Here is a 26,332-nt window from a genome sequence, read left to right as displayed (position 1 = left end):
ATTTTATTAGATTGTCGTAAACAAACAAATAAAACGGTTCTGCATCCTCATTGTTTTTTCATTTCAAATGTCTAGAGCACTTGGCTTTTTGAGATCTGGATTTTTCCTGGTTTACTGTAGGCTCATTCCCAGTCCCTTCACTTTGGGTGAAAAAGGAAATGGAATTTCCTGTCACCTTTATAAAGTGAAGAGGGATGGGAACGAGCCTAGGATTACTGTAGTCTTTCCCATCACTTCCACATATTCTTCCATGGTGAATCTAGGGATCAGTATTGAATAGTACAAAAGTAGACTAGGATACGGAACCGTCAAGTGGGAAAGAGAGCCGAAGGGAGAAGTGTGGCGATATGCTCTAGAAAGGAACTGAATTCATAATATATATAGTGTAATTGTATATGCATATGTATATAATAGAAACTCAAATGATTTACAAACAGTGCAACATCCATACCCTGCAGGAGAGTCCTTTTTCCTTGAGAAAGGAAAAGGAAGCAACAAGCATGTGGATTGGAAGACTTTCGACGGGTCTAGTATAACCTTATTTTCGTATTTTATTCCAAAAACATTCATATTATACAAACTTTTACATCCTTTTCTTCAAACTGATTATTATATTTTTTAATCCTTTTTGAGCCCTCACCCCTACAACCTCATCATGACTAAAATCAGCCCGCTATATCCAAACAAAGAGGAAACTCTTTTGAACAGCAATGCCAGCGTTGCTCAAGGGAAGACAGAAAAGACTTTTTCTAGATGTTCATCCTATGAGGCTCCGATACAGGGGAATAAACTTGTTCTGGAAAAGGATGAGGCATATGATTTGGGCCACCATGAACATAACTACCGCGATCCTTTTACGTATGTCGATACGGCATCGACATTCGGAGAGGAAGTTGTAATGGAGTCTGGTTTTCGAGGTTACCTCGTTGTCCTCGGCGGTTTCTTGGTAAGGGACTATACCGTTTCTAGGAAGGGGTGGCGCGTGTGTCTGATTCAGTGATGTGTCACTGATTCAAAGGAAAAAAATTGCATATCCTTCCTCAAATACAAAACCTGATTTGTTAGTGCTAACTCAGCTCTTCTACTCCTCAACAAATGACAAACATCTGAATAACATAGACCATTATGGTTGCTATCGGCTATGTTTCCATCTACGGTATTTTCCAGTCTCAATATGATGATATCTATGGCGCTCAAGGAGCATCTACTTCTGATGTCTCCCTTGTCGGATCCTTGGCTGTTGGTTTCCAGTTTGGTTTCACTATCATCTCTGGTCCTCTTATGAACCGCTTTGGATACAAGGTTGTCCTCTGGTCAGGTAGCATCATCGGCTCATTAGGTTTGCTACTTGCTTCATGGGGTAGTCAGCTTTGGCATCTATACCTGACTCAGGGTGCCATGTTTGGCATTGGTGTCTCACTCCTTAACCTTGCTGTGACAGCGATCCTTCCTCTGTGGTATGATAAATATCGATCGTTTGCTATGGGTATATGCTTCTGTGGTGCTGGTATTGGTGGCCTTGTCTTCGGCTTCATTATCCCTGCATTGATCAATGCTGTCGGACTCCGCTGGGCCCTTCGTATCTTTGCAATCCTTCATTTCGTCTGTACAGCATTTGCTTCGATTGTGATACGAGCACCTCGTCAGCTCTCAGGCTCACGCATTATCGTTCCCAAGGAGGTACTCAACCTTCAAATCCTCAAGGACCCGGGGTTCATATTCCTGCTTATTAGTGCTGCCTTCTTCGGCTTCGCATACATGGTTCCTTTCACTTATATCCCCTCATATACTAAAGATGTTGTTGGCCTTGATCCCAATATCCAAGGTGGCCATTTGATATCTATAATGTCAGCCGCTAATGCGGTAGGCCTTATCACGATTGGTTTTGCTGCTGATTGCCTAGGGGTCATCCGTGTGACTACGTTTATTTTAATGGCAGCTGGAGCGTCTTGTTTCCTTTGGATGGCCTCATATTCGTATAGTGCTCTTGTTTGGTTTTCAATCATGTACGGTTTCTTCTCCGGTGGATTCTTCATCTTGGTGGCAGCGATTATAGCCAATACCATAGGACTGGCTAACTTGGGGTCCGGATTGACAATTATCTTCTTGGTGAATACGCCCGGCAATATACTTACTCTTCCTATTGCTGGCAATATGTTGGGATCTACTGGCGGCTACAAGGGAATGATTGGATACAATGCAGCCATGTACTTTGGATCGGCTCTATTCCTATGCATCTTGATGTTTTATAACCATTATACCAGAAGGGTCGACTCTGTTTAAACAAAAACAAAAAATATAATAATGTATATAATAACAATTAAAAAAAAAGGGAACTTTACCAAATAAATCGTTTAGACTACTGGTCCAAATATACAATAGTGTTTGCAGCGCCCGTAGTCATTTCATATGCGCCTCGCAACTAAAAGAGTTAATATTCAGCATGCCATTGAGGATAAATTATAGCAAGAACACTTGTTGGCATATAAAAAGGGTATATTGTTGGAACACGTCCTTTGTGTGATAACAAAGGACAATGCCTCTTTTTCTTCATCATCTTTATCTCAAAGTACTAAAAAATCTATCAACAATATCATCACTACTCTTTCAAAAGAAAATTGGCGACCTACATAATCAAAATGAGGATTGTCATGAAACATGGCACAGCCCGTATGGTGCCAATAAACAGACAGCAAACCTTCGCCCTATGGAGAACCCATTGGATACATCCCTTCAGCAGAAGGTCGACATTTAGTTAATGCATTTTCCTTTTTCTTTTTTTATTATTATTTTTTTTTATGTTTTTTTGCACTTGGATGAGTAAAAGGCCCGAAGTTTTGATCACCTTCATGTATTTATTGTCCCAATCCCTGCGTGACAATAAAAACCTTCTGTCGTCGTTTTGCTGTTGTGGACTAAATTTTCTCCATGTTAATTTTCCTATCGAAACAAGAGCCGTCTTTGTTTCACTTGCGCCCGCTTGAAAGTATTATGTACCTTTTTACATAGACTTAGTAGTAGTTTCCATTGATAAAAGTGTATGTACGAATAAGAGAGTAAACTTAAAAACAAATATTTATGTAGACTGCTTAGCATTTTTTCAGAATCACATTCAAACCATAGGAGTAAAATGAAGAAAGAGGTGCAGCTTCTTGGAGATGCTTTAGTCTTTATATATATATTGGTTTTATACCCTTTTATTGACATAGCTGCCGGGTGAGAATAACGCTCTGGATATTATATACAAAACGTTTATCTGCAGAGCACATATGAAGTGACCTAGACTGAGTATCCTAAAGGCGAACACTTACATCTTTGAAATGATTGCAAGAGGCAACTGACTGGCTATCAAGCAGCTGTCGTCCACTAGACTTTGCATAACATGAGCACATTGTTCTGTTCGAGTATCCTGTTTTCGACTAACTCAGGAGGTTGTGTAGTTCCAGATTAAAAAAAAAAAAAAAAAAAAAAAAGCAATGCTTGACATGGTAAACTGATCACGTGCCTAATAGCACCGCCACCCCAGAACAATTGAGACTATCCGCTTTATGCCCTCTATTTCTTCAACGCTGCGATGATCGAGAACGAAAGTTTCAAAACTATTGACTGTTGACATTGACGCTTTTGCGCACAGACTTTGTTTCAAGACCCTGATTGACCTTTTGAGGCAACGATGTATTTTATTTTATACATGGATAGAATGAAAATATATACTTTATTAATTTAAATTATAAACAGGGAAAAGCTACTTTTTTTTTTTTTTTTTTTTTTTTAAATAGCATCAACCCTCTTGGTATAATGATTATAAAACATCAAGATGCACAGAAGCAGGCCTGTACCAAGGTACATGGCAGCATTATACCCAACCATCGCTTTGTAGCCACCAACAGAATCCACTATCTTGCCAGCAATAGGAAGTGTAAATAAGTTACCAGGTGTATTGGTCAAAAAGATGATTGTCAAACCAGACCCCAAATGAGTCAATCCCACAATGTTGGCTGTGATCGATGCCACCAATGTGAAGAATCCGCCCGAGAAGAAACCGTGTACGATTGCAAATCCAACAAGGGCACCATACGAATGCGAGAACATCCAAATGAAGCAAGACGCTCCAGCAGCCACGAACGTAAAAGTAGCCACTCGGATAGCCCCTATACGATCAGCAGCGATGCCAATCATGACTCGGCCCACAGCATTGGCAGCTGACATAATAGACAACAGTTGACCACCTTGGACATTAGGGTCAAGGCCAACGACGTCCTTAGCATATGAAGGTACATAAGTAAAAGGAACAACATATGCAAAGCCGAAAAGGGCAGCGCTAATGAACCAGAGCATGAAGCCTGGATCCTTGAGGATTTGAAGATTGATCGTATCCTTGCGAATGTCAATGGGTGGACCTGAGAGCTGGCGAGGCGCTCGCATCACAAGCGAAGCAAATGCTGTGCAGACGAAATGGAAGATCGCAAAGATGCGAAGGGTCCAGTAGATTCCGACTGCGTTGATCAATGCAGGGATAATAAAGCCTAGAACAAGACCTCCTACACCAGCACCGCAAAAGCATATACCCATAGCAAGCGAGCGATTCTTGGCATACCACAGAGGAGGGATAGCAGTCGCAGCGAGGTTAAGGAGTGAGACACCGATACCAAACATGACACCCTGAGTTAAGTATAGATGCCAAAGCTCAGTAGCCCATGATGCAAGCAGTAAACCCAATGAACCAACGATGGTACCCGACCAGAGGACGACCTTGTATCCAAAGCGGTTCATCACGGGGCCAGAGATGATGGTAAAGCCAAACTGGAAGCCAACAGCCAAGGATCCGACAAAGGAGACGCTAGAAGCGGATGCCCCTTTAGCAGCATAGATATCAGTGTATTGAGACTGAAAAATCCCATAAATAGAGACATAGCCGATTGCAGCCAAAATGATCTACATTTTCAACGTATTATTACCATACAAAGGAAAAGGTTAGACTAAATATGAACCCATGAATATGTAGTTCAAACACTCAAACACATGGAAGTAGAGATAATCCACGAAAAAAAAAAAAAAAAAAAAAAAAAAAAAAAAATAATCCCCCTTTTAAAGTTCAAACTCTGTGTCTGGAATACACGTGGCTTTTTTACACAGTGGTCTTTATCAATGAAACAAACACTGGATAAAAACATGTCCCGTGAATAAAAAGGGACTGGTAATTGGAATTATAAAAAAATATTTGCCTCTTACCAAGAAACCACCAAAGACAACGAGATAGCCTCGGATACCGGATTCCATTACAACTCCATCCTCGAAAGGTGCATTGATAGAGGCAGGACGACTATGATGGGCATGATCATGGTGTGCGGCATCATAACGCTCATTTTTAGCCAGAACAACTCCATTGCCCTGTATCGCAGAATCGTAGGATGAACGCCTAGATGAGGCACGTCGCTTGGTATGATGATGAGCAGCTGTCTTTTCTGTCTTTTCCTGGACAGAGCTAGCACTGCTATTAGTAAGAGTCTTCCCTTGACTTGAGTGGAATAGGTTGAATTTGGTCATGTTGAGATTGCCGAGGCGCGGGGAATCAAAAAAGAATGTGATATGAGGTCAGATTGATCTGACAAATGGAAGAAAGGATATATGAATGTATTATTTTTTTGGAACCATACACCAAAAAATGGTGTTTGAGGAAGAGAAGTATAAAAGAAGTAAACGACCTTGTCAACAAGTCGATAGTATTGCAATATTTTTTTTTTTCTCTTCAATATGGGTAATGAAGCAATAAACTTGTTGAATATGATATGTTTGAACTACAGTTGTGTAGGCAAAGAGGAAGAGGAATTCTGTGTGACCAGGTCCGTGATGTCAAACAGCTGCTTGGAAATTTGAGACACTGAATCTGAATTCTCAGGGGTATTTTGGGTATATTGATGTTGTTATTTTTGTTGACAAGCAGAAGGGGTCTTGTTGTTGTTGTTGTTGTTGTTGTTGTTGCAAAGTGCAAGATGACGATGTCAAAAGGAAAGACTTTTCACAGATAAAAATGGTTTGGAGTAGATCAACAGATACAGAAGAGTGAAGACGAATGTATAAGAATGGAGAAGACAGGATAAAGAAGGCCCGATCGGAGAAAGGAAGAGCCAAGTAAAAAAGAGAAAAAAGTGAATGAGGGTCTAGCGGGGCTTCTCTTTTATAGTTTTTTTGAGAATGCATATAAGTCTTTTTTTGGGCAGGCGTTATCGGAGGGTAGGAATTCAAGGTTCTGCGATAATGGCTTGGAAAAAAATATAGCAAAATTGTTTAGTATACGTTTAAATAGGGGGTTAGATTGATTGCCTAGAGGCAAGTGAAGTTGAAATAGAAATGTAATAGTAACGGAACAGCTGTCAAAAAAGCAAAAAAAAAAAAAAAAAAAAAAAAAGAATCCAATTGTTCCGGATCTCGGAGGTAAAAAATGGCCTTCCTTCCCTCTTTTGCTTTTCTGATCAATTTCCTCCACATTTTGAGGGTTTGTGGCAAATATTAAGGATGCACTTGACAACCACCTTCTCTCACTCTTTATCCTTCGTTCACTTGTAACCTATATCATAAGCACGCTCGAAACAAGACTAGAATATTTCCAGTTTCCAAATTATTTCCAACATAAATCACGTCGTTTATCCTTCAATCTCTGATAATTATAAAACAAAATCTCTTTGCTTTATTTGTTTAATGATTTGTGTCATGATCATTTAAGTACCTCAAATTAAAAATGGTATTAAATGGGCAGGGTCTCCTCGGAAATTGAAATGTGTACAATGTAAGGAAGGGTTCAAAAACAGAAACAAACAAAAAAAAAAGAGTAACAGGTTTTGTTTTTCTGTTCGTTTACATTGCATACTCACTCCTGTACATGTATATGCCAAAAGTATTCGGAGACTAAAAACTAGACGATGTATTGCTCGGCTTCTTTCATCCGGAAATGTATATAAGAACATTAGTAGATATTAAATTACTCTTTGATATTTTAAAGTTCTATTCGGTACAACTCTATTGTATAGATCTTCGTCCACTTTGGTGTTGCGTCGACATTTTGCACGGAAAAATTTAAGATTCCTACATCACCCACATCTGTACGACGCTCAACTGAATTTATTGGCTAACGGTTGGTTCGTTTCTCCATTTCTTCCTGGGGTCACTGAAGTGTGCATGCACCGCTTCATCTAAGGTAGTAACAAAGCGCACTTGGCCTAGACATAGAAGAGATAAAAGTGAGAGGAGAAGCTTGGTTAGAGGAGGGTCTTCCAAAAATTTAAAGCAATATTACTATGACAAGTCTTGTTTGAGGTCTGAACTCGGATTAAGGTCAACATAAGAAAAAGCATAGAAAAAATAAAAAAATAAAATAAATAAAGGATCCAACCTCGATCTAAAACCTCATTCAGGAACACTGAAGTAAATCTGTATGGATCATTTCCGCATAAGGCTTTGCCAGGTTGCTTAAATGAACAAATGGCTTCTGCTGGCCTTTACTTATTTATTTCTTAAGAAAGAAAGAAAGAAAAGAAAGCGTTAAGCCATTACAGTATTTATTTCTCTAATGTCTATTTTTTGAGGATGCTGACGTTGATGACTTTTTCCTCTGTAGCAATCATCATCCTATGAAGGAGTGCATTTCATAGCTCTTATAATGTCGAAAAGATCGCGTCTAAACTGCTTTATTTTGATGAAGGCACCGAGTCATTCTATCTTAGCCTAGAGCAAAAAAAAAAAAAAAAAGGTAATGCTTTAGCTTTCACTATCTTGAAAGAACGCAGTAGCTGAATGACAAACATATGTGAATCTCCGAATTCATCCATGCTCCAACTATTACTTCCTGAAGTTTGGAAGTGCAGCTGCATTTTTATTCAAAAGATGTAAATATTACGTGGCAATTATGATAAGGACCCAATAAAGAGACCTGCCTGGCAATAATTACAAAAGAACCCTTGGTCTCGAATTCCATATACAGAAATCACTTCACTCGTTAATGAGTGCCCGATATGCTCAAATGCTCAAGAACTGGGATTGAAATGCGGGGTAAAATGACGCTAAGGAAGTTAGTTATGCAAATGACAAAAAAAAAAAAAGAAGAGAAAAGGAAAAGGGAAATGGAAAATGGAAAATGGAAAAAAGTGGAGAAGATCAACATGAAAGTTTACCCCGCATTTTTACTTTTTGATCAATTAAAGTATATATTTTATCCACTTTTGACAGCCCTCGAATATCCAAGCTAATGCAGACGGGCAAAAAAAAGTATTCTTCTAGCAAAAGATGTAATGCTCTTATCAATAGGAATGGATTTGAACTTTCGTCATATATGCATTACCCCGCAAAGAAAAAAAAGAAAAGAAAAGTTAACAAGCATGCTCCAATAAATATAGTTACGCTTCTCTATCTCTCCCTATCATTAAAAATTTGTTTAATTTAAAATTTCAACCGAGCATTAGTAAAAATACTCCCTTGCACCATGCCATGCAGATCAGACTTTTTTTTTCTTTTTTTTTTTTTTTTTTTTCCCTTTGAACAGACAAAATATAGAAAAAAAAAAAAAAAAAAAAAAAAGTTCACCGCCCCCGCATTTTCATTTCAAATCCATCGCCAGATACTGCAATCATCCTGTTCATACTTTTATTTCTATCTCTTCTTAGTTTTAGAGATCAAAAGCAGGCTCATTCCATGTGCTTTAGATGCTCTTTCCTCACTAGAGGCTTGCTTATCAATGTAAACCACTTCTAATGAATCATCGACAGCCTAAGAAGTTTCCGAGGCTCGGACTCGAAGTTTAGAATACGTTCTAATCTATGTATGGTGGTAGAGTGTAAGAGGGATCCAGCCTCGATCGCACACCACATTGCTCATAAAACAACGGCATCTCAAATAGTACACTGAATATTAGAGTAAAAAGGAGGCTTGAAAAAACTATGCACCATAGTCAACGTGTAGCTATCGTATCTAGAGATTTTAAATCTTCTTACTTCTGGCTTGCACAGCAAGTTTTTTTTTTCTTTTCTTTTCGGTGAATTGTATTTCCTCGAAGTTCTTAAGACTCGATTCAGTTGAAATTGCAATAGACCCTCGAGTCAGACATTCTATGATCATCCTAGACATACTCATGAACATATTCATAAATACACATTGATGTTAAAACATCTTTTTTCCCTATTGATCGTTATTTTTCCAAACTGCTGATCGTCTCCCTCCGACAGTGGAAATAGTATTACATAAAATAAAAAAATAAAAAATAAAAAATAAAAAATAAACTTGGGTAATGTTAGAATGTGGAATGACATAAAATACGAAGACTACCAGTAAAAAGAGTAAAAATTAATTTTCTGACCGCCGTGCAATGTCCTTGCATAATGAACCGAAACAATAAAAAACCCCCAACTCGCTTCTTCTCGATACTGGGGTATTTAATACTCTCTCTTTGAGGACTCCCCCCTATTCCTTTGTATTCCTATCGTCCCCATTTTCCATTCTGATAGTCGCCTTTTTTTCCTACGCTACGCGTTCTCAGAAATCATTGACTATAAACAATGCTAAAGATCTCAGTCTCGTCAACGTTTTTGAGATCGTCGCTCCGGAAGCTCATGCTGCCCTTGACCATACCAGTGCCTACAGGAGGCCTCTTCCAGCCTGCATCTATCAACACGGGAGCATCCTTCTCTACTTTACCAATACGTGGCTCATTAATTTCCAAATCAGTGATCAAGCAAAAATATATCCGATCCTCCTCTTCCTACTCTATTCTTTCGACAGCAAGAAGGGCCATTACACTCTTTTGTCTAACATGTTTCGCTTTAAGTATTCTTTCAGTCTCGGATGCTGCTCCAGCAAAACATACTATAGCGCCCAAGGAAGTTGTCAACGCCATGTCATTCTCGATGTCTGATCCTAATGCATTGCCTCTTCAACTTCGGATTGAGGCTCAGGTTGCAGGCAAACAAAAGCTGGCCTATTTACCCACTACAGGTCCTTCTCTAGATTTTTATTATCTCAATTATCGCCCATTGTACCTTGCTGGAGAATCCCAAATTGATTTCTGGATGTTGACCCCTCAAGGTTCTCAACCTCCTAAAACTGCTTCCTTGGAGCTCTATGATGAATTTGGCAAAATCCGTATAGCGACCTTGGTCCCTGAGGGCACTAAAGTGCCACAAGAGGAAGCTAGCAAGAACCAACCATTTCTTTGGAAATCTTGGAAAATCCCAAAGACTCTAAATGCCGATTTTGATTTTTCAGAAAAATTCAGGATTATCTTGAAGACTTCGGACTCGAAACCAGTTGAAGCTTCACAACAACAACAAGTGGACAATAGCGGTAACAACAACAACAACAACAACAACAGCATGAAGAAACGGTTTGATTCATTGCTCGAGTTTTTAGTCAAAGGAAAGACAAGACATATCCTTGATACCAGCGTTACTGCAAGTGGCAATGACAGATTCTCGTTGAAGGCCTCACCGCAAAATTCTGCCGTCCTATCCTCTAACCCTAAGGTCATGATCGTCCAGGATCGCCAGTTCCGCATCAAAGGCTTGCAAGCGTCTCCGGGTGGAAAGCCCAACCCCGCCAAGGTACATGTCAATAGAGTCGCATCTTCTGACCCTGCTCCTGCTTCTGCCCCTGACCCTGTACCTGCTTCTGCCGCTGGATCTTCTCTTACATCTGTGCCTAGTTCGGATACGAAGAATAACATCTCCAATTTCAGTAATATCAACACCATCAACCACAATAACGACAGCAATAACAACGCAAAACAATCCTCTGCAGCTAAAACGGGGTTATGCCTTGATCATGCCTGGACTGCAGCCGTTCTGGCAGTATTCTATATTGCTGCGTTCTTTGAATGGTAAATGCGTTATGTATTTATATATTTACCAAAGCTCATCAAGGGCCTATCTTTCCATACCGTTATCTGTACGTATCTACCCTATATCCTACTCTAGCTTTTTTATTTTTATTTTTTTTCCTTCTTTTCAGTCCATTAGAAATAGTGAAATGTTTGCAATGATATAAACCTTGTTCTACGTTGCCTCTATTTTAAACCAAATATTATATTTTATTACAAGTTAATAGAAACATGGATTGCATAAGAAGAAAAGAAAGAACAAGGGAGAGAAAAAAGAAAAAAGAAAAAAGAAACGAGAATAAAGGAAAGGGGAAAACAACAAAAAAAGGAAGAAAAAAATGAAAAAGAAAAGAATGGGTCCCTTGATGATTGAGATTATATTCTAGTAAAGTAACGAAAAATCATGAATGGGGGTTGCTTATATCTCTGGTTCTCTCCATTTCGCTCCAAAGTTTTATCCTCCAAGATTATAGTAATAAAAAATGGAGCTATTTATGTTTCCCCCTCAGTCCTTCCTTGTGCTCCTCTTTTTACGCCCTCCACCGCTGGCTTTGAACTCTTCTAGCAGCTTTTTCAAGACTTCCGGCCGTTGAAGCCACTCATTCAATTGCTGAGCACTCCATCGTGTCGCTGGATCTGCAGTCAAACACTTTAGCAGCAGCTCCCGTGACATCTCCCCGATTACTTCACGCTGCAACTGGAACCTGATTTGTTTATCAGTCCCGACAAAATATCGAATCTTCGTAAGGTCGTCTTCAATCACGCCGCTCCATGGCGATTGGCCGCTAAATACTCTCCAGATCAGGACTCCCATTGAATACACGTCTTCTAATTGAGGATCCACAGGTGGAAGAGGTCCATGGTCAAATTTAGACCGTGGTAGCGTCAGGATCGATCTAATGTGATTTTTTTTTTTTTTTTTTTTTTTTTAATAATAATAATAATAATAAAAAAAAAAAAAGGAAATAGAAAAGAAAACGCAGATCAGTTGACAAAGTCCACAATCTCATCAGAGGCTAAGCATCAAATACACACTAAAATGGAACACACCGTCCAAATTGACTACAAAATGTTCTTTACCTGTAGAGCTTATATCCATGATCAGGTGGAACAACAACTAAGGGAAGAAGATCCAGCTCCTCCTCAGGCACCGCTTCTTTCATGCTCCATTTTATAACCTCTTCTCGCTCAACAAAGACAGATTTTCCGAAATCAATAACACGGACTAGTGGGCGAGGTGTTTCATCTGCCAGTTTTGCTACTGGATCCTCATCAATCATAATATTAACTTCACTCAGGTCGCGATGGGCTAGACCGGCGCTGTGGATAGAAGCGAGTGCTGCAACCATATCTCGAATGACACATAGCTTTTGTTCTGCGCTCGGAGGGTTCCTTGCACTAGTAGCATATGTCTTCAGTGTATATGCATATCTAAAAAGTATATTCAGAAATGTATGCAACGGAATTAGTTATTGGTTTTGTAGATAGAGAAAATTGGCCAAAAATTTTCTCCATCGAGAAACACTCACTTTGTCATTGAGAGGCCAACAAGTTGCTCCCTCTCGTCGTCAATGATTGACTGAATCTGGCCAACTCCTTCCAAACCACGCAACTTCAATAAGCATGCCACCTCACGGACTCGTTGCTCAAATGACTCGGCGTCCATCTCCTTAAAGTTTTGAACGACAAGGCTGTCGTCGCCTTGAACATGGTATATTCTCTTAAACAAGCCGTGAGCAGAGTCCACTGTCAAGCTTGGCTCAATCGAGTTCCAGGAGACGTACGGTACATCTTTTTCTTGAGAGACCACTTTTAGATCCCGTAATAACTGCATCTCACGTGTTGAAAGGGCTCTTAGCGATATTTGTTCGCTCGACAGCTCTGATTCATGGAGATTTGTTTCAGGATTAAGCTCCAACCGTTTTGGTGCAAGTTTGTCCTTTGAAGGTAAAGACATGGTTTGTGTGGGCGCCTGAACTGAAGATAGTGGGACATTTACGTGACTCAGAGGCATTGAAGGTGATGTAGGAATAGGGGGAGGAGGAGATTTCTCAGATGATTCTTGATGTGTAGGATCCGTTTTAGCAGCGCTCCTATTAATTAAAAGTTAAATTGAGTCCATTTTAGTTTTTTTTTTTTTTTTTTGTTAGCGGTAGTGGTACATTCCTCACAATAGACTGCAACCCCACATACTCTTTATCCAGTGCCAAAGGTGCATGTCGAAATGAGCTTAAACTTATTTCTGGTAGTATGGTATCTATCGTCTTAGTGGGCGCTTTTGCTGCTTGAGCCGATTGTTGATCATATGAGGAAGAAGAGGAAGAAGAAGCAGGCGCGAGGACTGTTGGGCTCGATACAGCAGTAGATTGACTCAAGGATTCTGTATCAGCAATAGATTCTTCCAGCTTGTGCTCAACTACATTTGGTGGCGCAATTCCTAAGGCCGCAGAAAATGCACTCTCCTCCTCAGGAGTGAGTCGAGCGCTTCCGCTAAGAGCAAATATCTCATGGCGAAGTTTGCTTAGAGTGCCTCTTTCGAACTTGGCGGGGACATTCACGTCAATATCTACAATTTTGACGCATGCTATCATAATCCAGGCACTTGGGCAATCGAGATCTCCCACAGTAACCATCTCATGGCGATCCCCAATAGGCTTGGCAATGATTACACGCGCTTTGATCTGCACCACTCTCGAGCCTGGCTTTATTACGCCAATAGGGGTTGTCTGAGCATCGGCAATGAATGGCTTGCCTGCATGATAATCAACCAAGATCGCAATCTTCGCATAGGGCTCATCACGGCAATGATGCAATAAACTCCTGTTTTTAGTGATATATAGCCGTGTAAACTTTGGCATCTCTGGAGATAGTGGTGTAGAACTCAGCGCGATCTGCAAAAGAGGCAGATGAAAGGTTGCGTATAATTCAATGGAAAGATCAGTCATTTTACGATCCATCTCACGGACGTTATGCGTTCGAAAAAGATAGAGTGGCCTAAATGAGATCATGTAGTAATTTTGAACTCAATAATGGGTATTGGCGATGCTAGAAAGCAATAAAAACATCATAATCTATTCAAACATTCACAATGCCTGCAGTAATGAGCGTGTTATCACATACCCCGGCTTAGACAGGGAAGCCAATGAGGGCGTATACATCTCTTGGGGGACCTGAGGTGGCGGAATAATGATACTGGAATGTGAATTTGATTTAAAAAAAAGAAAAGGCACGTGTTCAATTAGCCATTTGATTATAGTTGCGAGTTGAGCAACTTTCAGATTTACCCTTGTTCTCCTTTCTTTAAAAAAAAAAAAAAAAAAAAAAAAAAAAAGCCTACTTGTCACGAATTGCTTGAAGCACGGTAACAAAGAGCTCCTGGAATGCCTGTGCCTCCTTGTAGACTGTGCTATGCGGAGGATTAAAAACGACTGCATTCTGATATATTTGCTTCAGGTCATCCTCAAAGTCTTTGTAACCTGAGTATCCTTCTTCCAATACATCGTCACCAACATAGCTCCTGGCAGCGCGTAGTGTGGATGGCATCTCGCCTTCGGACACAGCTGGGACTTTTAAGACAGTTCGCCAAAGTTTGCATTCAATCAGGCTCAGGTCCACAGGCTTTTTGATAACTGCGTGGTATTTTGTCATGACGAGGGGCACTTTGTTGATAAAATAGTGGCAAACAGGGTTGCTCAAAATTCGATTCAAGACTGTAGTGCCTAGGCGCAAAAACTCAAGACTTGTCAGGATGGGTTCCGTTGAACTGGGTATGGTTTCAGGTACAATTGAGGTTGATGTGCTTTCCTCTCTGCGTGGACTGAGACCCTTGGCTGCAATGTCAGTTGTTCCGAGATCAGTCGACCGTATCCCTTTACCAGACTCGGAGACCGTTATCATTGGATCTGGAGTAGAAACACTTGCTACACCCGGGTCAGAGTGCGTGCTAGCTTGTTTAGCCGCGTCTTCAATCATTGCGTTCGATGGAATATTGGGGTCATGCAGATAATTAGAGGCAGTGACTGTATTAACGCTGAGGGGCTCTGGATTAAGAGTATCTAGAGCGGTGGTTTCTGATGAAGTCTTAGTTGGCTCTACAGTTCCTGGGCCGGCACCAAGGGTACTAGTGCTATCGATAGCAACGATCGGCTCGGATGGACGTTCTACGTCCATAGGTGCCGGTCTTGACACTTTCATTGCATTCTCATCATCAACAGCAACTCTGCTGGCAGGGGAGTTCGGCTTTGGGAGTATTGCTCGTACCGACACTGGTATAGGTGATCCAGCTCGAGATCCATTCGTACCACGGGGTCGCTTAGCTGGTGGACCAGTAGGCGTGGATTTCTCTGCTGTATGTTTGAGATTAAGGCCGATAGACGTAGTATTGACGGATGATGATGAAATTGGAGTCTCTACTGGTGGATTTTGAGGAATTATAGGTGTCGCTCTTGGAATGGAGCTGGGAACAGGCAACGGCTTGGATGCTTGAGTAGTAAAAGGTCGAGATACAGAGCCACTCGGGTTTACTTTAGCTACACCCGGTGTCATCGACTCCGACTTTACTGGCTTGAACTTTTTGTTGAGACTTCCCTTTGGTTCTAGAGGCGCAGGATAACGATGCGGAGCAAATTATGGGGATGTATTAAAAACTCTATCAAAAATTTTAAATGGACAGAAAACGATCTCTGCACTTTACAAAAAGCAAGGTATACATATATATAGGAAGACAGAACTGACATACCGAGCATCATGTAACTTTTCAAGCCTTTTGAGTCTTCAGTAATCATATCTGTATGAGTCCGCTTGCTATTATCGACAGATCCGCCACGGCTCTGAAACATTAACTTTGTTTGAAATAATGGTTCACTTGCAATGGAACGTGAACGACCAATAGTAGGCGATGTTGCTGGTTTGCGTGAAGACCGTGATGGCGGAGGCACTGGCCGTAGGTTTCCTTTTGTTCGGAATGCATCAGGGAGATTGGGAAGATCTCTAGGGATTCGGATCTTGAGACCAGTCGAGTCTTTAGAAGAAGTTGTTTTGCCTGAACGCAAAAGCATTGTTAGTCAATGTGAAATTTTGTGGAGGAGGGTTGCGGTTACTTTGCTTTGAATATTAGATGAGAATTTAAATATAAATATTCTTATGCCTTTGCGAAACAAAGAATGATCGCTCTTGGCTCTGTACCTGATTCAGACGTGCTTGATTGACCACTTGTGGATGACAAGAATCGAATATTTGTGGGGACACCCGGAGATACGGGTAAACGGCTGACTCGTGGCATGACCATTGGAACTGCAGGAGTATTATCTGCGACCGGTCGTATGCCCGACCATGAGCTAGACTGCTGTCTAGGTGTGGTAGAATTTGAAGAATTTGATGCGCCAGATGAAGACGTGGGCGGCAATTTCGGATACAGTGGCATGGTTTGTTTTAAATTTGATCGCCTCCGTTCTGATCAGCGTCGTAGGTGATCGTGAAATCTCCTTGAATACACTGTTAATGCGAAACTAGGTGCACCGCAGTTGTACTTCTCTGGTTGAGCTGTCAGTTAAACCGCCGATTGGAAATACTTCCTAATGAAAGAGTATTGCGTGTGTGTGTGTGTATGTGTGTGTATTTTTTTACACACTCTGGACGCCACAGTTCGATGACAGATACAAGTTTTGTTTTTCTCAAGAGGCGAAATTCAGTTGCGTGCTTCTGGATGTTGCCAAGATAATGGTATGCCAATCCAGGGTCGACAGAAAGTGACGAAAGGAGACTCGAATCCGAGGGATTACGTTGCTTCGATGAAGAAGGGATAAAGAGGTGAGCTGACCGTACCGATGTATCTTTGATTGCGAGGAAATGAAGTAAGGGAACGATATTTCAAGGCACGTGGTGGCGGATAGATGATGGCAATGCCCAGTTAGAAGCAGATAGGCAAAGAATCGTTGCAAAGAGGTTGTTATTGTTGACGTTGTTGCCCTTTGCTGCTATTGTTATTACAATGTTGTGATATGGGTTGTTATTGATGGTACTCAAAGTTAGTTGATCTTTTTTTTTTTAGTGATTCGAAATAAAAAGTGATGTCAAACGTTGATTCCGACTAAGAATCAGTTGGACGTCTTTTCTGTCTTACTTTATTATTCGAAATCGCAATCGTCTCTGCCAGAAAGACAAAAGTGGGTCAACAGTGGGACTGAACAATACCTTTGTATGCCAGTTGAATAGCGAGGGCAGTAAAGAAAGAGTATAAAGGAGCAGGAGGGGCAGTGGAGGGTGGAGTTGAAAATGATACAGGTTTTGGGGGAAAGAATTTTAGATGTTATTTTATTTTTATTCAATATGTATGTCAGACTGCCAGACAAGCAGGGCATTCAAAAAAAAAAAAAAAAAAAAAAAAAAACCCAGTTGGATAAAAAAAAAAAGGTCTGTGTCTTCGACAGTCGTGTCTAGCTGAGACTAGATGGCCCCAGCTTCAGTCTGTTGCTGTTTCCAGGAAAAGAGCACAGGTGCTGATGTCGGCTATTAAGACTGATAAACAGGACAATACAGCGATCTTGAACAAGGGATAAGAGTTGGAAGCAAAGAAAAGCAGGACTGGCAACTGAGGTCAATGAAAACAGTGAACGTCCTGAATATTCCAGCTTTTTTTTAAAAAAAAGAAAGAGTACAAAGAATGTCAATGACACAGCCATGAAGGCACAGATTTTAACAGATTTTTTTTATTGTTATTCTTGGTGGCTGTAGTTCATAAAACATCTAATTAATAAAATAAATAAAGTCAACCAATGCCTCAAAGAATATGACTATCAGGAATGGTTTACAAGTAACTCTGCATTCCCTGGATACAGATAAAGGCATAATAACAAAACAAATAAAAAAAATATGGACCAGAACAAAATGACCTGATCGTGAAATGAGGCCAAGGTGTGGAATTACAATTTTTCTTTTCTTTTCTTTTCTTTTCTTTTTTTTTTTTAGTATGTTGATGCTCGTTGTCAAGATGAGTGATGATGAATAATTGATTCAAATGTCAATAGCGAACAATGATGCGCTGGAGCAGAAGGCGATGTAACAGTTAGGCATGTTGCATGCGATCAACTTTCTGGTGAGTTATGCTCAATCTTTTCCTGCTATATTTTTTCATGATCCATCCGATATAAAATATAATAAAATAAAGGGACGTGTCTTTTCCTCTTTAGCTGTGCCATGCCAAAACTAGTGTCCACTACTCTCCAACACTCTGTTTGGCATCAGAATAGAGAACAAACCCTACTATCCTTGACGCGAACTCTTCACAAGTCCATGCGGATCTAATTATTAAAATGATTTGATCCTTCTCAGGTCGAGAAAACTTTGTAACCTCCCTTCCTATGAGAGCAGCTGTTGCAATCCTGACAAATCTCTGCTACTGGATTGAAGCGCGTTACTACAAACTATTCAGAGTGTTTAGGGTTTTTTTTTTTTTTTTTTTTTTAGCATACCCGTACCCTCCTATTGTGAAATTAATAATAAAATGAAAATGCGTCATGAGGAGCCAGGTTTCACGCCACGTTCAGTAACACAGGACAAACTTTAGCTCATGCCAAAGTCATACTCCGTCATTGGATTCTACAATTCGTATTCAAAAAATTTACAACCGAAACAATGTGAGGCGTCGACACGTTGGACACCTTCTCCGTTTTATAAAATTTCCCTTATAGAAGCAATTATCTATTGTCAAATGAGGGCTACTAAATTGTATTCTAACATCCTTATCTGGTTGACAAGGATCAACAGAAATTCCAGATTTTCATCCTTTTCAAATCGGTACCCATGCGTAACAGCCTACTATGTCTTGAATGGAGGAGTATCATACAGTGCATTTTTTTATTATTATTGTTATTGTTGTTGCCAAATATGAATGTTAACCCGATGACCCAGTTCATCATATCAAGACCTTGAGAGGCCAAACATACAAGTTGATAAAGGGGATAAAAGAGAGGTACTCTTATCGAATTCATGCCTTTTCTCCTGCCTATTAGATTACTTGATTTTAATCGCGATCCACACATTTAAATGTTATAATTTACAGAGATTTCACTTGCAAATTTTGCACTGTGTGTAGTTTTTTTTTTTTTTTTTTTTTTTTTAGTGTGATACGCCACCACTCAGAATACTCTCACTGTAAGTAATTTCTAGGCTGGTACTCCAGCATACAGAATATTAAGTACGCCATGCCATCCCATCGCTGATACACCAGACACACATCATACTAATCAAGTTGATCAGTGAAAAAAAAAAAAAAAAAAAAAAATTCTAGACTTTAGTGCACTGGCAAAAAATCATTGGGAAACGCATCATAAAATAAGCTACTTCTTAGTGCTATCCTTTAGATAATCAGATGCAATAAGCGATACGACGTTTTTGGATGCGGAAGCCCGTTTTGTCACTGAACCTGGAACAAATAAAGAAATAATAAGAAATAAATTATTAGATCAATTTAAAATTAGTGAAGGATGAGCTTTTGGATCGCTTGTACCTTCTCCTTTGTCTTAATGCTCATGATATTTTATTATTAAAAATAATTTATTGCCTCCGTTCCGTCGTTACACAAAGATTTAACGCGATTTGACGCTTTTATTTTTTTGGGCGAGTTGGGATCAATATCGCCATGGATGGCAATCATTATGGATGAAGTACATTATCAGAATTAGTTTATTTTTGTATGCATCTAGCCATACCACAGAGGCCAAACTAGGACTCATTGCAGGCACATCGTTACCTTTTTTTTTTAATGTTTATTTCAAAAACAGGTATATAAAAGTAAGTGTTATATCTTCAGAAAACAAAACCCGTCGTTTTTTATCATAGGAATTACAGCTTTGCAAAACGATTTTTTTCTTTTTTCTTTTCGGTATCTTATCCACGCTTAGCAATCTTTTGTAACAGCTGTGTGTTGTGTTGAACAGAGCCATGAACATCATCCGTCTTCCTAGAGACGCCAACCATGCGCTCATTCTGCCGATTGACCTCCACATTCATGGCCATGGCGCTGTTCTTGAGGCGGTCCATGAAGCCACCCATCATATCCAAGTTTTGGTTAATCTCGGCTTCTGCAGCATCATCCTCTGCAGTGTTCTCAAACGAGTACATTGATTGCTCTCCAGTACCTCCACGCCCATTATTACTGTAGCTGTTCGAGTTACTGTTATATCCATTGCTAGCGTAAGGTCCCTGGCCACGTGCAGCATTAACTCTTTGCTTCGATTCATATTCCTCTTTACGGATCGCTTCACGCTGCGCCATCTCTTCTGCAGCCTTACGCTTAGCCTCTTCAAGCTCACGTTCCTTCTTCTTGGTCGAATTGAATGGGTTCTTGATATGAATAGCGAACATGGACCGGTTCACAGTCTTGAGCTCACCAGCTTTTTGTTGTGCATTGTCTGCATGGATTTGGGCAGAATCAAGGTTGCGTTCGATGCGACCCAGCTGTTCAGACTGTTCGGACAACTGATTCATAGTGCGTCCAGCACTCTCGTCAGCTTCTTGAAGCGCACGCAGTGCATTTCGGGTCGATTGGACGGACTCTTGACGCACATCACGGATTTGCTGTGCGACTTTGTCCACATCCTCAGCAGTTACTTGTTCAGGGGCTGGCCCATTCTGGTCACCATAGTATTGATTTTGGCCGTATTGGTTTTGACCATAATGGTTCTGGCCATACTGCCCGCCATATTGTTGTTGTTGGCCATACTGGCCTGGCTGGTTACCGCCGTAGCCCTGGTTTTGACCATACTGGCCACCACCATACTGGCCACCACCATACTGTTGCTGTTGACCGTACTGGCCAGGCCTCTGCCCAGCTCCGTACCCTCCATAAGAGCCAGGACTGCCGTTGCTATTACCACCATAGCTATTATTGTTACCGTAGCTGTTGCCGCCATAACCTCCTCCGTTGCTATTTGGGCCGTAACTGTTGTTATTATATGACATGATTAATATGAAATTATGAAGATGAGTTAAGAAAGATGATGGGATAGTAGGAAAAAAAAAAAAAAAAAAAAAAGAGAGATAAAGAAAGAGAGAGAGAGATAAAGATAGAGGGAGAGAGAGAATGATTGAAGAGAGCTGGAGTAGCAATGAGCTGGGTTGGTTGGTGAGATGAGCAGAAGCATGATGTTCCAGTCCACAAAAAGAAGGCTAAAAATAGGCACGTGACGTGCTTTTTTATGTTGTGGCGATGCCTCATTGTTTTGCAATTTCTGGGCTGAAGTCCGAGGGCAAAGTTGCAAAAGCATATAAATAGTGGTCAAGAGTCGAAGGCTGTTTACTTTACTAGTATGATTTATTATTTATTCATGCATGTCCCCTAAAATCCTTATAAACGTATAAACGACTGAAAATGACTTTGCTTTAGCCCATACCCATCGACTTCATCATCTTGGCCATTTGTGAAAAGTCGGGCATGCCGCCTGCACTCCCTGAACCTCCTGCGCCGCCCATACCAGGCATACCAGGGAAACCTCCTCCTCCCATCATGCTCTTCATCATGTTTTGTACACCAGACATGCCACCCATCTGGTTGATCATGCCTTGAATATCCATACCATTCATGCCAGGAATGTTGGGAATTGCACCACTCTGGAGTTGCTTCATCGCCTGTTGCATCCTGTTGTTGTTCAACATGGGATTTCCAGCGCCTCCCTGCTGCATGCCCTGCATGTTCTTTAGCAGGCCGTTCTGACCTCCCATCTTCTTGACCATTGCAGCGAATGTCTTGTACTGTTGAAGCAACGTCTCTACCTCAGCAACTGACGTGCCTGATCCACGAGCAACACGAACCAAGCGCTTTGGTTCATCTACAAACTCTTTACCCTCACCAGCCAGCTCTTTAGCACTCATGCTGTCCATGATACACATAAAGCGTTTAATACGATTACCGCCTTCTGCATCTGATCCAGCCAATAGCTCTGGAGGAATTCCCGGCATCATGCCCATCACCTTACTCAGAGGACCCATTTTCAGAATGGTTGTAAATTGTTCGTACATATCGCCAATGCTGAATTGTCCTTGCTCCAACTTCTTCATCAAATCTTTGTTTTGGTCCAGTTTCAAATCTTGAACAGTCTCCATCAATCCGCTGATGTCACCCATTCCCATCATTTTTGAAATAAAAGGCCCCGGTGCAAATCGTTCAAGGTCATGCATATGCTCTCCTGTTCCGATAAAAATGATTGGGCATTTGGTTGCGGCAACACTACATATCAAAAAGTCCATTAGAAAATCAAAAAGAAAAAAAATGTAAGAATCTCATCATTCTCAATATACCTTTATAGCTTAACTTTAAAAAAAACTTACGCTGAAATGGCTCCTCCTCCTTTGGCATGACCATCCATCTTTGTAACAATGATTGACCCGACATTGGCAGCTTCTTTGAAAGCTCGTGCTTGTCCATCAGCAGCTTGACCGATTGTACCATCCATGACAAATATAGTGCTATCGGGGGTCTAATGATCCATGAAGTTAAAAAGGTATGAGAGATCACTTCTGAATTGCTTCATGTTTTCTTGTCCTGAGAGATTGACAATAATATTGATTCATACCACTGCGGAGGAAATCTGCTGCATTTCGTTGAATAGCTCCTGCTCCTGCTTATGACGACCAGATGTATCAACAATGATAATCTCGAAGTTTTCCTTCTTGAACTTTGATACACCCTCATGTGCAAGCTGAACAGGATCGGTCTCTGTATAACTAGAGATACAAAAAAAGAGTAAACTAGAGATCAGCACGAGAACTTTTCACACGAAATCCAGGACGAGGGTTGCTGATTACTCACCTTCCGTAGTATGGAATTTTTGCTTTGGTGGCATTCTGCTTTAATTGATCAAAAGCACCAGCACGGAATGTATCTGTACAGACCAAGCAGGTCTTCCATCCTTTGCGTTGATAGAATGATGCCAACTATGAGATGATTAAGGTGACATCAGTTTACAGGATCTAGATTAATATGGGCGCAATTCTTTGTGTGCCAATCATTATAAAAGGATAATAGACGAACCTTAGTACAGGTTGTTGTCTTTCCACTTCCTTGAAGGCCGACAAACATGATCACGTTCGCTTTTCCCTTCTTTGGCTTCCATGCCTCTACACCTGGATCGACAAGTCGAGTGAGTTCATCCATGACAGCCTGGTAATAACCATATCAATAATAGTAATAATAATAATATAGAAGAAAAAAAAAAAAAAAAAAAAAAAAAAAAGAAAGGAGTAGAATATTTAGCCACATTTTTACATCGATGATAGTTGAGACCACCGCCAAGAACTAATAATATGAAGATAAATCAGCTAGCTCCTATACCTTCTGAATGGTTCTCTTCTTATTGACAGCACCAGTATTTTCATCAAGACTAACTGTAGCCTTGACATTCTTGCGAAGATTCATGACAAGTTTAATATTGATATCGGACTCCATCAACGCATTACTGATTTCTTTCAGCATGTCATCAACGACCTAAAGAAATACGTTTTTTGATGTCAGAAAAGCGAACCATACAAAGTCCTGTGTTGCCTCGGTAAATATAGAAACTAGGATGTATTCTAGTAAAGTCACCTTGTCGTCGACGACATTGGCCTTGGACATGTTCTGAATAGCCCCATTGATTTTACGCCCTAAATCTGCCAACACCATCTTGTGTATATATTCTTATGTATTAAGGAAGTAAAATATAAGAGGAATGATAGGAGAAGAGTGATGAGAAGTTATCTTATTGCTTATGGAGTTGTTTTGACGATAGCAGTTATAATGGTGATGATAAGCTATGGACAAGATCGCCTAAGGGGAAGTAAGTTAAATGGTAAAAGTGAATGAAGTAATGAACTGACACAAGTGTACAGATGAAGAGCAACAGGTAGTAGGCAGATCATTGGGTCGAACGTCTCGTGACTTCGATGACGTAACTCAGGCGGCCATTGTGCCATGTTCCTTTCGTCCCCGTTTTTCTCTTTTTTCCTTTTTGTTTTTCTCTTCTTTGTCTTCCCATCTCTTCATCAGCAACCTGAAAAAAAAGAACAGCATCATGGGAACTCGTGTATATCTTGGTCATCTCTCCAGAGATGCATCTGATCGTGATGTAGAGAGTCTGTTTAAGAATTACGGCAGACTCCGAGAAGTTACTCTCAAGAATGGATTCGGCTTTGTTGAGTTCAGTGATCCTCGAGATGCTAAGGATGCTGTCTACGACATTCATGGCAAGGATTTTATGGGTGAGCGGTATGTCTTTTTTTTTTTTCTTTTTTTTAATTATTGTTATTATTGTATTTTCGTTACTCTTCCACATTCTTGCTATCCTAGTTCGTTTCTTGATGAATTTAGTATAAATGTAAATCAGATTTAAATTTGGTACACTGATAAAAACAAAAAAAAAAACGATCACTTTTTAGACTTGTTGTCGAGCTTGCTCGCGGTGACAGACGGGATCGTCGTGATGATAGAGATGATCGCAGGTATGTTGTGCTTATCTGCTATGCTGTGACGGGTTTCCTTACTGTATTTGTCATGTATTTTGAGCAATTGTCTGCTGATTACAGATTTGAAATGATTGGCTCAACTTTTCTCTTTTCTATTTCTGCGCCATCACATTGATTTGAATTAGATTCCGCCCCCCAGAGAGAACCGAACATCGCTTGATTGTCGAAAATTTGGCCCATGGTGTCAGCTGGCAGGTACGAACTACTTTTATCCCTCAAGTTTGCGGGCCCATTCTCTTTATACCATCGGAGGCCATAGTAGGATCTGATTGCGAGCCTTGATCTTGCGGCCATGCCTCCGTACCTGTGATTCCTATTTCCCCTTTCAGCAAGCTCCTCTGCTGCCTTAAAAAAAAGAAAAAAATGCATACACATATTCGTCAGACATGGAGTAGACTTCCCCAATTTATTTAGACACCTTAACCAGATGTGGCTGCGGGACTTGATTATCAAATCATGGACTTTGTGGCCGACAGATTGGAACCATTGGACGTGCTCGCTAGCTTGCTAGCCCCGCCTCTCGGGACCAATTGCTTGACACTGGGTCCAAGAAGTGCGTGCATACCTGGATTTCTTTTTTTTTTTTTTCCCTTGGATGAAAACAATTCTCCTCAGCCAAGGTTCCAGATGGTTTATGCTTAAAAGGAAAAGAAAATAGAAAGAATGGAAGAAAAAAAAAATGCATTCACGTGCCAGAAAGGTCGACAAGTTGTTGCCGCCATCTGCCCTAATGCTATGTGCCTATGCGATCGATATGGAAAAAAAAAATGGAGAGCTGTTTGTTGGCCAGCCTGGGATTCTTCGTTTTACTATCCACAAGGACGGAGCGCATGCGATCAATGGTCCCAACTTTGTTCACGATTTATCTTTATCTTTCATGCCGCTCTGTGGACCCTAAACCCTCCCTCCTGTTTCGTTTCTCCTTCTCTCTATGAACTCTTTTTCCGTATTTGGTTTCTCAGGATATCAAAGATTTGATGCGTAGAGCCGGCGAAGTCACATTTGCTGATATTAGCAAGGATAATGACAGCCAAGGGTGAGTCTTTTTTTTTTTTTTATAATTTGAAAAGTTGATATCCATATGATTGCTGCTTTAGCCCAGGTATCTAACCTATTTGCTTCTATCTTCATAATTAAAACAGTGTTGTCGAGTTCTCTTCTGCAGAAGATGTTCAAAACGCCATCAAAACCTTGAATGGCGAGGACCTAAGAGGCAACCCTGTTTCTCTCCGTGAGGTAAGCTGAATTCCAATGTAGTTTACCTGCTGTCATTTGGACTATTTTTTTTTTTTTTTTTTTTTTTTAAACGTAATCTTCTATACATCACCCAAAATATGTTGCACGACCGTTAGTTCGATCCTTCACGCGACACTGCCCCTCGTGACATGGGCCGTGGTGGACGCGACAGAGATCGTGGCCGTGAGTTTGGTCGTGATCGAGACCGCCGCCGCTCCCGCTCTCGCAGTAGAGACCGTCACGACCGCTACCGCCGCAACTCCCGTTCTCGTAGTAGAGATCGTCGCGACAGAGATCGCCGTCGCTCTCGTTCACGTAGCCCTCGCCGCCGTGACAGTAGCAGAGACCGTCGCTCTGGCCGTAGTAGTCGTCGCTCGCGTAGCCCCGCTCCCCGTGACCGCAGCCCTGCCCCAAGAGATCGTAGCCCTGTCAGAGAGCGTACACCCTCCCGCGATCGCTCTGGTAGCCCTGCTCCTCGCAGGGAACGCTCTCGCAGTGGCAGCCGCGACTAGACATTCATAATTGACACCTTATTTTTGCCCTTTTTGTTCTCCTATTCTTCGTCCATTATATTCATCGATGCATGGCAGCGGAATGAAGTGAAATAGCGCCATCAAATTTAATATGTCTCAAACCACAATGAAATAAAATACTCAATATCGCAATTGAGACATGAAGACCTATTGCCAATCCCTCAATGCTCCGAACAGAGAAAATGCATAAAAAATGGTTTAAAAA

General features: G+C 40.8%; 8 protein-coding genes across 8 annotated transcripts; 3 read left to right on the top strand and 5 right to left on the bottom strand.

Annotated features, from left to right (window-relative positions):
* Positions 1 to 1,084: 1,084 nt before the first annotated feature.
* Positions 1,085 to 2,283, top strand: BCR41DRAFT_405302 (major facilitator superfamily domain-containing protein; the record flags this gene model as incomplete). Its single annotated transcript, XM_022029381.1, has 1 exon — positions 1,085 to 2,283. The coding sequence occupies exon 1, from the start codon at positions 1,126 to 1,128 to the stop codon at positions 2,281 to 2,283; it is 1,158 nt and encodes a 385-aa protein (XP_021881925.1). The 5' UTR covers positions 1,085 to 1,125.
* A 1,488-nt stretch (positions 2,284 to 3,771) lies between these two features.
* On the bottom strand, positions 3,772 to 5,558 carry BCR41DRAFT_386157 (major facilitator superfamily domain-containing protein; the record flags this gene model as incomplete). Its single annotated transcript, XM_022027764.1, has 2 exons — positions 5,233 to 5,558; positions 3,772 to 4,935 (listed from the first exon to the last, which is right to left on the bottom strand). Exons 1-2 carry the CDS (start codon positions 5,545 to 5,547, stop codon positions 3,772 to 3,774), a joined length of 1,479 nt encoding a protein of 492 aa, XP_021881924.1. The 5' UTR covers positions 5,548 to 5,558.
* Positions 5,559 to 9,545: 3,987 nt separating this feature from the next.
* Positions 9,546 to 10,865, top strand: BCR41DRAFT_370346 (hypothetical protein; the record flags this gene model as incomplete). The annotated part of the gene is made up of 1 exon (XM_022026526.1): positions 9,546 to 10,865. The coding sequence occupies one exon, from the start codon at positions 9,546 to 9,548 to the stop codon at positions 10,863 to 10,865; it is 1,320 nt and encodes a 439-aa protein (XP_021881923.1).
* A 184-nt stretch (positions 10,866 to 11,049) lies between these two features.
* On the bottom strand, positions 11,050 to 14,311 carry BCR41DRAFT_49888 (kinase-like domain-containing protein). Its single transcript, XM_022030879.1, has 5 exons — positions 14,199 to 14,311; positions 13,055 to 14,053; positions 12,391 to 12,954; positions 11,942 to 12,292; positions 11,050 to 11,757 (listed from the first exon to the last, which is right to left on the bottom strand). Exons 2-5 carry the CDS (start codon positions 13,867 to 13,869, stop codon positions 11,367 to 11,369), a joined length of 2,121 nt encoding a protein of 706 aa, XP_021881922.1. The 5' UTR covers positions 13,870 to 14,053; positions 14,199 to 14,311; the 3' UTR covers positions 11,050 to 11,366.
* On the bottom strand, positions 13,811 to 16,545 carry BCR41DRAFT_49902 (hypothetical protein). Its single transcript, XM_022030880.1, has 4 exons — positions 16,046 to 16,545; positions 15,600 to 15,902; positions 14,199 to 15,456; positions 13,811 to 14,053 (listed from the first exon to the last, which is right to left on the bottom strand). The coding sequence occupies exons 1-4, from the start codon at positions 16,281 to 16,283 to the stop codon at positions 13,945 to 13,947; spliced, it is 1,908 nt and encodes a 635-aa protein (XP_021881921.1). The 5' UTR covers positions 16,284 to 16,545; the 3' UTR covers positions 13,811 to 13,944.
* A 3,069-nt stretch (positions 16,546 to 19,614) lies between these two features.
* Positions 19,615 to 20,883, bottom strand: BCR41DRAFT_352640 (hypothetical protein). The gene has a single exon (XM_022023991.1). The coding sequence runs from the start codon at positions 20,819 to 20,821 to the stop codon at positions 19,748 to 19,750; it is 1,074 nt and encodes a 357-aa protein (XP_021881920.1). The 5' UTR covers positions 20,822 to 20,883; the 3' UTR covers positions 19,615 to 19,747.
* Positions 20,884 to 21,241: 358 nt separating this feature from the next.
* BCR41DRAFT_305067 (signal recognition particle-containing protein) lies at positions 21,242 to 23,519 on the bottom strand (the record flags this gene model as incomplete). Its single annotated transcript, XM_022020776.1, has 7 exons — positions 21,242 to 22,085; positions 22,187 to 22,335; positions 22,432 to 22,582; positions 22,668 to 22,792; positions 22,890 to 23,018; positions 23,190 to 23,342; positions 23,442 to 23,519. 7 exons carry the CDS (start codon positions 23,517 to 23,519, stop codon positions 21,242 to 21,244), a joined length of 1,629 nt encoding a protein of 542 aa, XP_021881919.1.
* A 342-nt stretch (positions 23,520 to 23,861) lies between these two features.
* BCR41DRAFT_335888 (hypothetical protein) lies at positions 23,862 to 26,282 on the top strand. The gene is made up of 6 exons (XM_022022009.1): positions 23,862 to 24,101; positions 24,272 to 24,334; positions 24,484 to 24,553; positions 25,321 to 25,394; positions 25,501 to 25,594; positions 25,711 to 26,282. Exons 1-6 carry the CDS (start codon positions 23,908 to 23,910, stop codon positions 26,104 to 26,106), a joined length of 891 nt encoding a protein of 296 aa, XP_021881918.1. The 5' UTR covers positions 23,862 to 23,907; the 3' UTR covers positions 26,107 to 26,282.
* Positions 26,283 to 26,332: the final 50 nt, after the last annotated feature.

Source organism: Lobosporangium transversale (assembly GCF_002105155.1).
Source record: "Lobosporangium transversale strain NRRL 3116 chromosome Unknown BCR41scaffold_16, whole genome shotgun sequence".
NCBI lineage: Eukaryota > Fungi > Mortierellomycota > Mortierellomycetes > Mortierellales > Mortierellaceae > Lobosporangium > Lobosporangium transversale.
This window is presented reverse-complemented; position numbering and strand designations above follow the sequence as displayed.